Here is a 13,188-nt window from a genome sequence, read left to right on the forward strand (position 1 = left end):
TGGAAAAATGGGCTGCTTGTGGGTAGGGTGCAATATGGGGTGGGTGGGCCAGAGACTGGGTCTCGAATGGCCTGCCGAGAACTGTCTGCAGGACATGACCAGCTCCCCGAGCTGCGGGTGGACCAGGGCGGGGGGAGCTGGTGGCCGGGAGAGCAGCGTGGAAGCTGTCGTAATCACCAGACTCCCTTTCCGGAAGATGCTGTGCGATCCTATCTGTACAACTGCAAAATCGGGAGAAGATCTTTATTTTAATTTCCTAGTGGTAGTACTGCTTGGGGTGGACACCATTCCAGAGATGATAAATTAGCCTCGGTTTTGCTGAGCTGGGCCCAGCCCTTAAATGCACCGAGCAAACCCTCCCCAAGTCAGGACACAGGCCCGGTGAAATGTAGGCGGCTGCAAAGACAAACCTTTCTGTGTGGTCAGAATGGACTTAGCAAGACAAAAAACTCAGAGGATATTGGGGGGAGGAACTCCCCAGGGAGAGGGGAGCACCCTCATTCTCAAGGGGATAAGATCCAGCATCTTCCTTCTGCCGTTTGTGTATCGGGTCTGATGGAAGGAGTGTGGGCTTCCTTGGGGTCAGACTTCCCTGGGTCTGGAGCCTGGTTCGGCCACCTGTTAGCGGTGAGGCCTGGGCAAGTCACTGAGCCATGCAGACTCGGTTTCTTCATCTCCCAAATGGGGATTTTACCTTCTCTGCAGGGTGGTTGGGGTCATTAGAGACCTTACAGGCAGAGCTTCTAGTACAGAACCTGGAACATAGCAAGTGCCTCAAAGCAGCTCCCCTGCCTCTGTCAGAGGGGGATTCTCTCTCCCAACATCTGGAAGCCCCTCCTGGCATCCCCCACCTCCTGGGAATGTCACCCAGGCACCCTTGATGGCATCCCAGATGGCTGCCCCCATGTAGGTAGCAGCGAAGCCCCCGCCTCCTGTTTCTGTCTGGGCAGAGAATGGCACGCGTCAGCAAGGCTCCCTGCCCCTGCCCAGCCACGGCCCGCATCTGCTGCCTGACCTCGGGCCGCCAATGGGATGCCACCTATTCAGACCGAGCAGCTGCACCTGACTAAAAACAAAGGGCTCCCCTCCCCCGCCCCACTGCTGTCCCCCCTCCCTCCCCCCGCCTCTGTCCCCCAAGCGGCCTGGGGTCACCCGGCCCCCTCGCAGCCTTCCCTCACAGCTGCCTTGCTGCTTTTGTTCAGCATGTGAACTTCCCCATCAGCCGAGCTCCTTGCACGGGAAGTAATCAGGGATCTTGACAAGGCTTCAAACCACAAATGCCACTACAAATTAACCAGCACCGCTACAAAATACTACTCCTGTCAACATCGGGGAAGAATGCGCTGCTCCCAGGACCGGGAGGAACCGTCTCTCAGCTCAGCTCTCACTGCCGCAGAGTGCCTGGGCCCAGCAGGGAGAGTGGCCTCGCAGGGTGACTTGTTGAGGGGGCTGAGTCCCCGGCAGCCGCTCTCCAGAGACAACGGCGTACAGAGCCGACAGCAGGTGCTACAGCTTTTCTTCAAGGGCCACCTTCAGTCCCCAGCACCACTGCAGAGGGTGCCTCAGGACGGCGAGTTGCAGGCATGTGGGAACCTCCCCCCGGAGTCCGACAGCCAGCTTCCTAACGTATTGTGCGAATTTGGGCCGGAGGGATTATGGCAGGGCTTCTATCCAGAGGTTTAGGACTGACTGAGATATACTGGGTAACACCTGGCCCGTTGAGGGTGCTCCAGGATGAGGCCCCTCCCAGCCTCCCTTTCCCAGTAAGAAGCACCTTGTCATCGTGTACGGGCAGGATGGAAACTTCTTCCTCAGCTCTGATGCAGAAGTCCATCCTGTGCAATGTCTTTCCATGAGCGTCCCTCCCAGATGACAGCCTGGAGCTGAGAGCTACCTCTGCGGATGCTGCAGGGCCCGAGGACCCCAGGGTCCCCTGTGGGGGCCCAGGGCCTGCCCAGTGCTGTTGGCACAGAGCAAGTGCTGTAGGACACCAGCGCTCAGTCTTCTCCAGCATCCTTGCTGACACTCTGAAGCGGAGGCAAGCATTTGATCCTCCCCAACAAGCAGGATCAGCTCTATCAAGTGTGGACGAGAGGATTCAAGATAATGACAGGAGTTGGGGGACAGCGAGAGCTGTGCCTGAGAGAGCTGGTTGGGCATTTCAAAGGAGACACTCCACACAAATATAGCTTCAATACACTCCTTTTTGGAGGCCTATCAAAAGAAGCCCTCTTTTATTTTCATACCTTGCATAATAGCGGCTCTCCCTTCCCGAGGAGTAGAGGAGCCTTGCTCTCAGCCCAGAGGCGCTTTGTAAAGCCACAGAAAGCTTTGTCTTCCTCTCCCAACCAGGGCCGTTTCATGCACAGGTCAGAGCATTGATGTGGCTACTAGCCAGGAAAATTAACCAGGTGAACTCTTCCCTCGTTAAACAGTAACAGGGTTTAATTGTGAATTTTCTCTTTTACCCTCTCCATTCCTGGAAGCGTATCTGGTTGGGGCACATCCCTGGCACAGAAAAGCCCGCAGCATCTACCCAGCCTCCCCTTTGGGGATGCCAGGGCCTCTTCCAGGTGAGCTAGATGGGAGTCTGACAGAAAAGGGACAGTTCGGAATACCATTCAGACCCAAAGGACCTGAGACCCCCTTTGAGGCTGACCTTGGAGGCCACCGTTCTCATGCCTCCAGCCGCCATCGGGCATGCCCCACCTTCTCTGGCCCTCAGAAAGGGTAACGGCAGGGGCTCTGGTTGCCACCTCACGCAGGTTGCCTCCCTACCCCAAGCTTTGCATGCATAGACCTCGGCCTTGAATGAAGCTGCTTGATCCCTGTGGCCTCGGGCATCTCCGATCTTCTGCCCCCTTCCCCTCACCACCGGTCCCCGCTTGGGGTCTGGCCTGTCCGCCCACTGACTTTGACATTTCACTTTCTGTGTGGCCTTAGGTAGCGCCTGTTTGCCCTCCCTGAGTCTGCTTTACCAGCTGTGAAAAGGGGAGGCTGATTCTGACCTTAAAGGGATGTTAAAGGGATAGTCCAAGGTGTGTCCTCCATGGGGACTGAGGAAATCCGTGCACTGGTTCCCAAACAGCCGGCCCCTCCCACGTCCATCACAGGACTCCTGCCCCAGTGCACAGTTAACTTGAGACGAGCTCTTCGACCCTCTTCTGAAGGCCTGTCGTCCACTGCTTGGTGTGACCCTGGGCAAGTCTTTGCCTCCGCTCATCTGTGAAATGGAATAATGACCCTCGTTCCTGGGACAGCAAATGCGCTGGTTAGGCGTTAGAAGACAGCGGGCCACCGGAGCTTCGGTTCTGCCCACCTCGCAGGCTGCCCCCACCTGTAACCCCGCTTCACTCTCTGCCCCACGTCCACGCCTGGCAGTGAAGCATTTTCCACCCAGCAGCCCCGTGTAGGGCGCCCATTCATTCATGCCACCCAGGTAATTAAGTTGATATTCCAACACGGCTTCCCCCCCGACCTTTTGGAAACAATGTGTTTTGCTGCATCAACAAATTAAGTGCAAATCAGATGCTGTCCTCATAAATGTGGGTTTCATATCCAATGAGCATACTCACCTGGTCCACACGGCTGACAGATATAAACGCCGAGGGTCAGGCAGAGACCGTCAGAGGCCAAAAGAGTTCCTCTCTTCTCTGGGACTTCCATGTCAATCACACTTTGGGGCTTACCCTCTCACGTTCACATCTCCCAGCAGTCACATGCCAGCTGGCGAGTTGACAGCATGGAGGTCTGGGCGGGCCCTCTTGGCCGGAAGGGAGTGTCTGTCCTCAGGAGCCCACCCATCCTCCTCCCATCCATCTTTGACACCAAGGCCTCTGATATGTCCCTCCCTGCCTAAATCCCTCCCGCTGCACTCAGGAGGAAATCCACACTTCTTAGGCTGACAGTCAAGGCCTTGTATTATGTGACCCCACCCACCAGCCGTTCCTCCTGGCCTGCCCCATCCTCATATTCACCCTCGCTTGGTTTTGTTGGATCACTGGGGTTTCCATCTCATGCACCTAAATTCTGTACCACCCCCATCGGGTAGAAGAGCCCCTCCCTGGTACCTCCACAGACCTCTTTCCACCTGTATTATAACCCCACCATCAGAGTGGGAGCCCTTTGAGGGCAGGACTGGGTCTTATTCACTGGTGTGCCTCTTGCCTGTACAAAGCATACTGCATTGTTTGTTGAATGACTCAACACGTGAATCTCCTTTGGAAAGCACTGGAAAGAGATGCTCAAATAAGGAAGGAAGGGGAGGATGTCAGTCATTCTTTCACCAGCCTTTTCTCTAAGGCACAGATCTCTTAACAACATAGTGCAACTTCAGAAGGGATATGGGTTAGAAAAACCGAATCAGAAAGGATTCCAGATGACTTTGGAAATTTTGGTTGACAAGGATAGCACAATGGACTAAGGATGCCTGCTTGTTTTAGTTCCTGCTACTAGCTCTGTGACCTCATACTAGTCACTTAACCTCTCTGGGCCTCCTGTTTCTTGCCTCTGTTACAGGGAAATAACGCTCCTCTAACTTGCCTCACCAGGGAATGTGAGGCTCAAAGGAAAGAAGGGAAGTAGAAATGCTTTGAAAGGAAAACGCATCATGTAAATAGAAGAGATTAGTAAAATCCAGTCCCTTTCAACAGCGCCCTGCTCACAGCACACTCCCTTGAAAAACCAAGGTCCTCACATTCTCAGGACTCTTCTGGGAAGACTGGGGGGTTTAAGGGAAGGACAGGATTGGATGGTCTTGTTTCATCAGCAGGTTGCCAGACCAGAGCCTCCCACAGCTGTAATGCACTCTTGTAGCCCCCTCACACCAGTGCCTGTGACTCAGGAGTTATTTCCATTTTACAGAAGGGTTAACTGAGGCTTAGATTAAATAACTTGCCAAATGGCAGAGCCAGTATTGAACTCAACTAGAAAATGACAGAGTCAAGACACGCACGTGAGTCTTTCCACCAAATTATGTGTCTTGGGGTTTTAGCCCAAATGCTCTTTGTACTCTAAGAAAGGTATTTTTCCGCAACGTGGGTCAAATTCCATTAGACCATACACTCCTTAAGGACAGACTGTGTCTTAGTCTCCTGAATCCCCAGGGCCTGGCCCCAGGTAGTTTTTCCCTCACTGCGCATGGGGGAGTGGATCTGCTTCCCGACTACACGTGACCCTCAGGAAGGCATGTGCCTGCGCCCCATCCCTCCTGCCACAGCTCAGCTCACGAAGCGCCAGGTGAACTGTTGACCAGAACTCTTCTTAGCCGAAGGTTGCCAAAGGCTCAGCCTTTCTGAACTCGCTTAAGAATCAGCAGTCGGTGTATCTAGGGTACTGAGGATCACGTGTGACACGATTTCTCTGCAAAAGTGCCCAGACCTCTTGATTCTCAGCTCCAAGGCTCCTCTGGTTTTGTCTCCTCTTCCTCCAGCAGTGGGAGGAGCCCTGGGTTGGCAGTCAGGCGGCCTGGGAGCAGGTCACTTTCCCCCCCTCCAGTCTGTCTCCTTGTCCGTGGAAGGCTAAGCTCCTGGCACCAGAGCCGTGGGAAGAGACAGACAAGCGCGCACTGGCCCTGGCCCTCAAGGAGTGCGGCCGGGGGTGGGGACCCCGGCTCACGGACATGACTTTAACTGTATCTGGCCAGCTCTGCAGTCGTGTCAGACCTCACCTCACCCTGTTACAGCCCCATATTCAGTTACTCCCTGATTCAGCTTCCCCAGCCCTCGAGCCACGTTCTAGAAAACGGTATGTCGAGTTGATTCTCCCCTAGCTTCTCTCTTCACCCTCTCCTCCCGCCCAAGTTACCACCATTCCACCCTTATGGGCTGTTCTAACTGTCCCCAGAGTACTCAGCTCTCCCCAAGCTGTGTCCCCCACTCTCATGCCACCCAGCATATTTGGGAAACTGCAACCACCATGACCCAACAGCCTACTACTTCCTCCCCTCCAAGAAGCAGAAGCTTCTTAGCAGCATATCCACTGTGCGCCTTGCCCCGAGGGATCTGCCGTGATATACCCGGCATCCCTGCAGTGGGTCCTCACGGCCACACTCAGGACAGTTGTACCACGTTACCATTTCTTGGTGTCTGTAAATTCCCCTGGTTTACTAGCTTCTAGGTTAGGTGTGGTCAAGAGGCTGCTTTCCTCCCACCGTTTATAAATTCAGTTACAAAAGAACTAGCACTTCCTGATGACAATCAAAGCAAAATAAATTAATCACAGAATCTAGAGAACTAACATGTGTTGAGTTTCTACATGTGCCAGGAAGCTTCAGCCAAAAATCTTTGTTGAGCACCTATTTAGCCAGTACCATACTAGATAAACAGAGAAATGCAATGAGTGATAATTACAGCCTTTGTGCTGTGAATACATGGGGGGCAGAGCACCTGACCCATGCTCCTCAGGGAAGGGCAGGGAGGGCCTCCTGGGGGAGGCAGTGCTTGAGCCGGACAGTGAAGGACAAATAAGAGGCACCAGGAGTGAGACAAAAGGAGATGCAAGGTGGTTAAGAATCCGCCCGCCAATGCAGGGGACACGGGTTCGAGCCCTGGTCCGGGAAGATCCCACATGCCGCGGGGCAACTAAGCCCGCGTGCCGCAACTACTGAGCCTGTGCTCTAGAGCCCGCGAGCCACAACTACTGAGCCCACGCACCACAACTACTGAGCCCACGCGCCACAACTACTGAGCCCACGCACCAAAACTACTGAAGCCCACACGCTCTAGGGCTCGCGTGCTGCAACTACTGAAGCCCTTGCGCCTAGAGCCGGTGCTCCGCAACAAGAGAAGCCACTGCGATGAGAAGCCCACGCACCGCAACGAAGAGTAGCCCCCGCTCGCCACAACTAGAGAAAGCCCGTGCACAGCAACGAAGACCCAGCACAGCCAAAAGTAAATAAAAATTAAAAAAACACTTGAGCTTTCAGGGAGAGCAAGGGGCTGAGCGGGGCGGGGTTGGTGGGGGAGATGCACCAGAAATGAGATTGCAGAGGCTTATGGGTGGGGCCCAGAATCCGGAGGGCTTTGAGCACTTCAGTTAACATTTTCCAGGCAATATTAACAGGTGTTATAGGGGAAGTGAGTCTATATCCAAATAAATGTGGGAAATGGGACTTTTACCAAAAAAAAAAAGGAGTTAATAGTGTTTTGCCTGTTCACGGTAAGGTGTTTTATTGCAAGGGTTGGCGGCCTTTGCTGTGCTAACCAGCATTGTGAATCCCCAAATGGAGCAAGACACAGCACTTCCCAGACTTGTCTGTCTGGAGAACCCCCTTTTCTTCTTTCATACAATGCATCTCCCAGGATGGTTTCTCAGAAGACACCTTGGGAGATGCCAGCCTTCCACTGAGATGCTCTAGGCTAGCAAATGACATAATTGGGCGTGTATTTTTTTAAGTCCACTCTGGAATAAGCATGGAAGATAGATTGGGAAGGGGAGAGGCTGGAGGCAGGCACACCTGATAATGATGATAGTTGCTGGCGTCTATGGGCTGAAGATCTTGGCGAACATCTTCTCATTGAAACTTCCTAACAGCCCCCTTGGGTAGGTAGTGCCATTACCTGCATTTACAAATGAGGAAAGTAAGGCTTGATGGTTAAATCTTGGGCCACAGGATGAGTGGAGGGATGGGGTTCAGTCTGAGATTGTCTGACCCCAGAGGTCACCTCCTGAATGCTGCCACCCCCGCCAGCAGGGACAGAAATGCAGGTCAGAGGTGACTAGTGGTGAGGGCTCTGGGGCTAGAGAAGGAGGTCACCCAGAAGCAGAGTGGCCGAGGACAAGGGAAGCTGAGGGTGATGGGGGAAGTGGGGGTTGTGTGTGAGAGTCGGGGGGTTGGGACAAGGGCAGCAGCCTATGCACTTGTGGGTGGCCATGCTCATCTCGTTGGGTGGCATCCTAACCCCAGATAGCCTCCAAATGAAGAAGGGTCACCGAGCACGGGTTGGCCTACACTCCTAACGGCACAGGATCTGGGAAGCCAGACTTTATCTCCATCCACATATGCTCTCGATGTGCCATGAGGGACCCCAGTTCTCCACCAAGTCAGTCGGCCAATTTTCTCCATAGGCCACTCTGACAGGCCCTTTGCTGACACCAGGGATCCAGGGACGCCTGAAGCGTGGCCCGTCTCTCCGGGAGCCGGTTGTAGAGAATGAGTTCTGAGGCAAGTTTACTACCTGGAGGACCACTCCAACCAAGTGAAGCTCTGAAGTGCTGTCCACGAGAAACGCAACAGGAGCCACACACGCAAGTCACATACGGAATTCTAAATTTTTTAGTAACTGCATTTAAAAAGTAAAAAGAAACAGATGAGATTAATTTTAATAATATATTTAACTGTAAATATCCAGAACATTTTCATTTCAACATATAATCAATATAAAAAATTATTGAGATATTTTGCATTCTCTTTTCAAACTAAGTCTCTGAAGTCCAGCGTGCATTTCACACTTACAGCGCATCTTAATTTGGATTCGCCAGGTGTGGCCATTGGCTCCTGTAGTGGGCGGTGCAGGTCTGGACTTTGCAGCGTGCTGACGGACCTCTGTGAACCGCGAGGTTCACAGAGGACCCAACTGGAAGCCTCCCAGGGCTCACCGAGCGTCTGTGACCTTGGCCTAGTGTGGACCTTTCCTCTCCTTACTCTGTCTGCCCCACTGTCCAGGGCATCTAGATGGGCAGGCCATTGACAGAACAAAGCTTGACTTTCGAGATAAAGGGTTTGAGGAGCGAGCTAAGAGGTCTGTGCTCTGTTGATTTTTATTCAAGTCCTGAGTTCAAAAGTCAAGCATTTTGTGCAAAAATTTTATTTGTTCCTCAGACATTTACTGAGCAGATATTTTTTCCCAAGGCACAGGGATGAATCCCTTAAGGAAATGAACATCTGAAGGAGAATGGGGGGCGGGGAGGGGAAGATACGTGGTGGTAGTGAGCGATGCGTCAGAGCACTGAAGGCAGCATCTGACCTGCGCGAATTCTTGAAGGATAAGTAAAGGTTTGCCAGGCACATCAGGATGGGGTTGGTCATTCCACCTGCTGGGCAGGCAGGAAGCAGGCCTGAGAACCTCAGGCCATTTGAGGGTCTGCTGGTGAGCACAGGTTGGGAGGGGTCTGGGTGGGGCACGGCAGAACCCAGGTCTTGGAGGATTTGGAATGCCAGCCCAGGGCCTTGTTGAACTGTGTGTGGCCCCAGGACAGGAGGGGACAGCAGAGGTCTCGAAGCTGGGGTGCGGCAGGGTCACATTGCATTTTAGAAGATCCCCCTTGGCCTGTGTGGAGAATGGCTGAGGAGATCCGGCGGGGGGGGGGGGCCTGTTTGGAGGTGATTACAGTGATCCAGGCTCGAAGTGGAGAGGAGGGCCTTGGACGCGGGATGTGCAGGAGCCGGTGACCGGCCGAGGCAGCAGGAGGCGTCGAGGACGGCCCTTGGGCTCCCGCTTGGGGGGCTGAATGCTTGGAGCCGTGTGTGGAAATGCATCAGACCATCTCCGTGTGTACTGATTCCTTAAGTTTCCACTTTAATGCAGCCGCCGAGACTCCATCCCACTCGCCCGCCGCCTCCCAAGATACAGCGCTCGAGGCCCGTGAGTAGCCGGTGGTACTGCCCTCCCGCCTAACACTGCCTGAGCCGTCTCCCCGCCTGACTAAACCTCGGGGGTCTGAACTCAGCTGCCTTGCCAAAGAAAACCATGAAGTGGGTTATTCAGCTTCCCTCTGTGTGGCATGTCCCTGGACTGGCACTTTCTGGGCTTCTCTCTCCTTTTTCTGAATCAGTTTGGTGACTCGCAGGTCAGAGCTGTAGGCAGCAGGGTCGCCGTGTGGTGTGTTTGCCGTGTGTGCATCGTTCAAGCGCATCTCCTGGCTTGAGCCACGTTGCTAGCCAATGAGCTTTAAAGGCTGCAGCTGCCTCTTCCTCACAAAGGAAGCAGAAATCTGGCAGCAGGGGTCTGTTCCGCCAGATCTCGGTTTGCAGATGCATTTGATATCCCTTCCTGGGGGGTAGAGGCTACGCCCAGGGAATATTGAACCGGCTCAGATGGAGACCGGGTCGCCTCATCTCCTGGGCCTCACGTGGGGCTCCACCCTCCCGAGCGAAGCTCCAAGTTAAGGGCAGAAAAGCAGGGTGAGATGTGATAAACCCACCAACGCCTGGGATTGGGTGGGCAAGGGAAAGAGACCCATCCGTGTTTTCTCAAGAGAACATACCTTGGGAACATATGGGGTGTGGGTCCCATGTTGAGCATCGGTGAAGTCCTTTTTCTTGTGGGCTCAGACTTTGGTCGTGCTGAGAGGCCTGATAACTTTAGCAGGTTCCCTTAAAGTGGGAAGGAAACTTGCCGGGACCATTGAGTGAGGGCTGTTTACCAAGAGAAGAGTTTCTCTGTTTCTTGTTCAAAGCGGCCACCACTCTTGGCAGTCCAGCAAAAGCGGCCCTCAGAGTTCCCCATGAGCCCGAGTCCCACTCCCTCCCGCCGCCCCACGGCGGTGTCCACATCCATCTCGAAAGGTGTGGCGGCCCAGGGGTGCAGCTGACTAGGCGGAACTGTATCTGTTTCTTTTTTTTTTTAATTTAAGAGTTTATTTGAGCAAAAATTGATTCGAATCAGGCAGCACCAAGCCGGAAGTGGTTAGGAGCGCTCTCAAACTGTGTCTGTTTTGAATCCTAGGCGCACGTACCCAGCATCGGTTGGGTGGCCGCTCTCTGCGCGGATATTGGAAAGTTCTGTGGCACTGTTTCCCTTCCCTTCCCTACCGCATGTGGGAGTTAGAGGGCTGGGGTGGAGGCAGCCGTGACACTGCAGTTCCAACCACGTGTGGCAGATCCATCCTGTACCCCAGTCCAACCGTGATCAGCACTGCTGTCGAGGGGCTGGAATGTTTCTGCTCGCTGTCATTGGAAGGAAGTCACAAACAGCAAAAAGAAAGCGCTTTGGGGGACAGCAAGCCAGCTACTGGGTCAAAGCTTGTGTGATTTAGTGAGAATTTCAGTACAGTCATTAGCAACATGGCTTTGGAGAGTAGACAGAGCCAGGCTTGAGACCAAAGTTGTGTGACTCGGGGCAGGTCCTGAAGCTCTCTGAGCCTCTCTCCTCTCTCTCGAATACACCCTCATTCATGGAGGTTTCTGTGAGCATGATAGAGATGACATTTGTAAAGCACCTAGCACAGTGCCTGGCACACAGTAGCAGTTCTTACTCTTCTTAACAGGTTTCTAAATCTTCCAGCTTCTAAGGAATGGCCCAGTTTCTTAATAATCATCATTCACCTAGGATTTTCATAGCCGGCAAATCATTCTTGGCCACATCAACCCAGCTGAGCCTCACAGTGACTCTATGAAGTAGGCATTGCCTCCACCTGTTTTAGAGATGAGAAAACCGAAGCCCAGTGACTTAACCCAAGTCCCTCAACTCCACAAAGGGGTCACCAGACTCTAGAACACATGGTCTTTTCAGCATACCAAGCTCCCCAGACCCTTCATCTCCATCTCCACAGAGTACAAAGGACTGGGGCAGAGCCTTCAGGTGAGAAAAAATTCATCAGCAGCCGGCTGGGCTTCCTGTGGAATCTCTACGGCAGTGTTAGATCCTGGCAGGCATGCAGAGGTGAAGGGGATTGACATTTACTGAGCACCTTTTGTGTGCCTAGACTGTGCTCCTTTGTCCTTACAACAGCCTGCAGGAGGCAGACGCTGTTTCCCCAGATGGCAGCCGAGACCACAGAGATGGTAAGAGGCCACGCTGGCCCTTGAGCCCAGGCCTGCCTCTCTGCCCTGCCTCTCCCCACTCCTCACCACGCAGCCTCTCCCAAGCCAATGTCATCCAGAGGGTAACTCTCAGAAGTCCTTGAAGAGACCTAGGATCCAAGACAGGCAGGGAGTCTCTTAGAAAGTGTGATCCGGGGCAGGATTGCTCCCCTTGGAAGAACTCAGGTACTGGAGACAGCTACTGTGGGCTCCACGTTGTGTCACCAGCGTGGGGACTCATATAGATTGGGGGCGAGGGGGCTGGAATTCAGCCACATCCGTTGGCGACTGAGGACTTGGGAAGGCAAGTATTGCCCTGAGCAAAGCCTGAGCAGCAGCTGCCTCTGCCTCCACCCTGGTGCAGGAGGTGACCAGCCCGGCACGCAGGGCTGCACCCGCCTTGGGTTATGAGACTTTGAAGAGGCAGGTACCTAGCAGAACTGATTCTCCTGGGCCTGGAAGTCAGAGAGGCCTGTCCTGGTTTGAATCACAGCTTGGACACTTCTTGACTGTGTGATGTTAGGCCAGACGCATACCTTCTCTGAGCCGTAGTTTCATGATCTGTAGAATGGCTTGCTACACCTACCTGGTGGGGTATGCGGTCATATATGTGTAGCACCTAGCACAGTCCCTGGCAAGAGGTGGGTACACGTACCCCAGTTCTGCCAACCCAAACACCTTCTGCCAAGCAGAGTCACTATGGGACTAATTTGGGAGCCGTAGAAGTTTTGTGCTTTCTCGGCCTTGCGTTCCCCAGTGCGCCAGCGTCTGTTCACTCCGAGTGCATTCATGCAAGCATTTCCAGTGGGCACCACTGCACACTAGGGGTGAACCTGGGGCACGTGGGCTATGGAACCCCTCAAGGGCCTTGAAGAAGATGGCCTGACAAGCTCCCATGTCAGGAGCCACTGGCCCATAGCCAGGCTTTGCCGGGTCACTTAGCTGCAGACATTCTGGGCAGAAGTGTGGCCATCGGCCCAGGGTAGTGGGAGCATGGGGGCTAGCCATTCAGCCTTTCTGGAAGGAGCCTTGTAGCCTGGCACCTGTGGCTGGAGTTCAGATGTGACCAGAGGATTTAGATTTTCTTTTTAAAAAGAAGAAAAAGGAAAAAGCAGAAGAAAGCCTTGCCAGTGTCTGGTGGGCCCAGGGGAGTGGGCCGGGGCGTGCAGGGGAGAGGCAGGCTGTGGTCCGCTGCATGTGAAGCGCTTTATAAGCTCTGTATTTATTATTTCTTGCTCACCATTAAAATCAAATGTACTCGGTGCTTTTGTATTCAATACACATTTAACCCTGCCGACTTAGATTTCTCAGGTTTTAAATCCAGTGGGGAATTGGCTGGTTTCCCAACTTTCCCCTCAAGTCCCCCTTGAACAGAGCTCCAAATCCCCGTTTAGCATTTTCTCCCCCAGCGCTGCTGGGATCCTAGCACTGGTGGGGCCGGTCGT

At 53.6% G+C, this 13,188-nt stretch overlaps 1 protein-coding gene across 4 annotated transcripts in view; it reads left to right on the forward strand.

Moving 5' to 3' along the window:
• DENND1A (DENN domain containing 1A) overlaps positions 1–13,188 on the forward strand; it is a 541,897-nt gene that overhangs the window by 504,632 nt on the left and 24,077 nt on the right. For 2 of the 4 annotated variants that reach the window (XM_060154381.1, XM_060154382.1), the window contains exon 21: positions 9,528–9,584. The exons of the other annotated variants lie outside the window; for them this stretch is intronic. In XM_060154381.1, coding sequence (XP_060010364.1) covers positions 9,528–9,584 — 57 coding nt within the window. The remainder of the gene's footprint in view (positions 1–9,527; positions 9,585–13,188) is intronic. 4 annotated transcript variants of the gene reach the window in all.

The sequence above is a fragment of the Lagenorhynchus albirostris genome, chromosome 7 (genome assembly GCF_949774975.1).
Source record: "Lagenorhynchus albirostris chromosome 7, mLagAlb1.1, whole genome shotgun sequence".
In the NCBI taxonomy this organism is placed as follows: Eukaryota; Metazoa; Chordata; class Mammalia; order Artiodactyla; family Delphinidae; genus Lagenorhynchus; species Lagenorhynchus albirostris.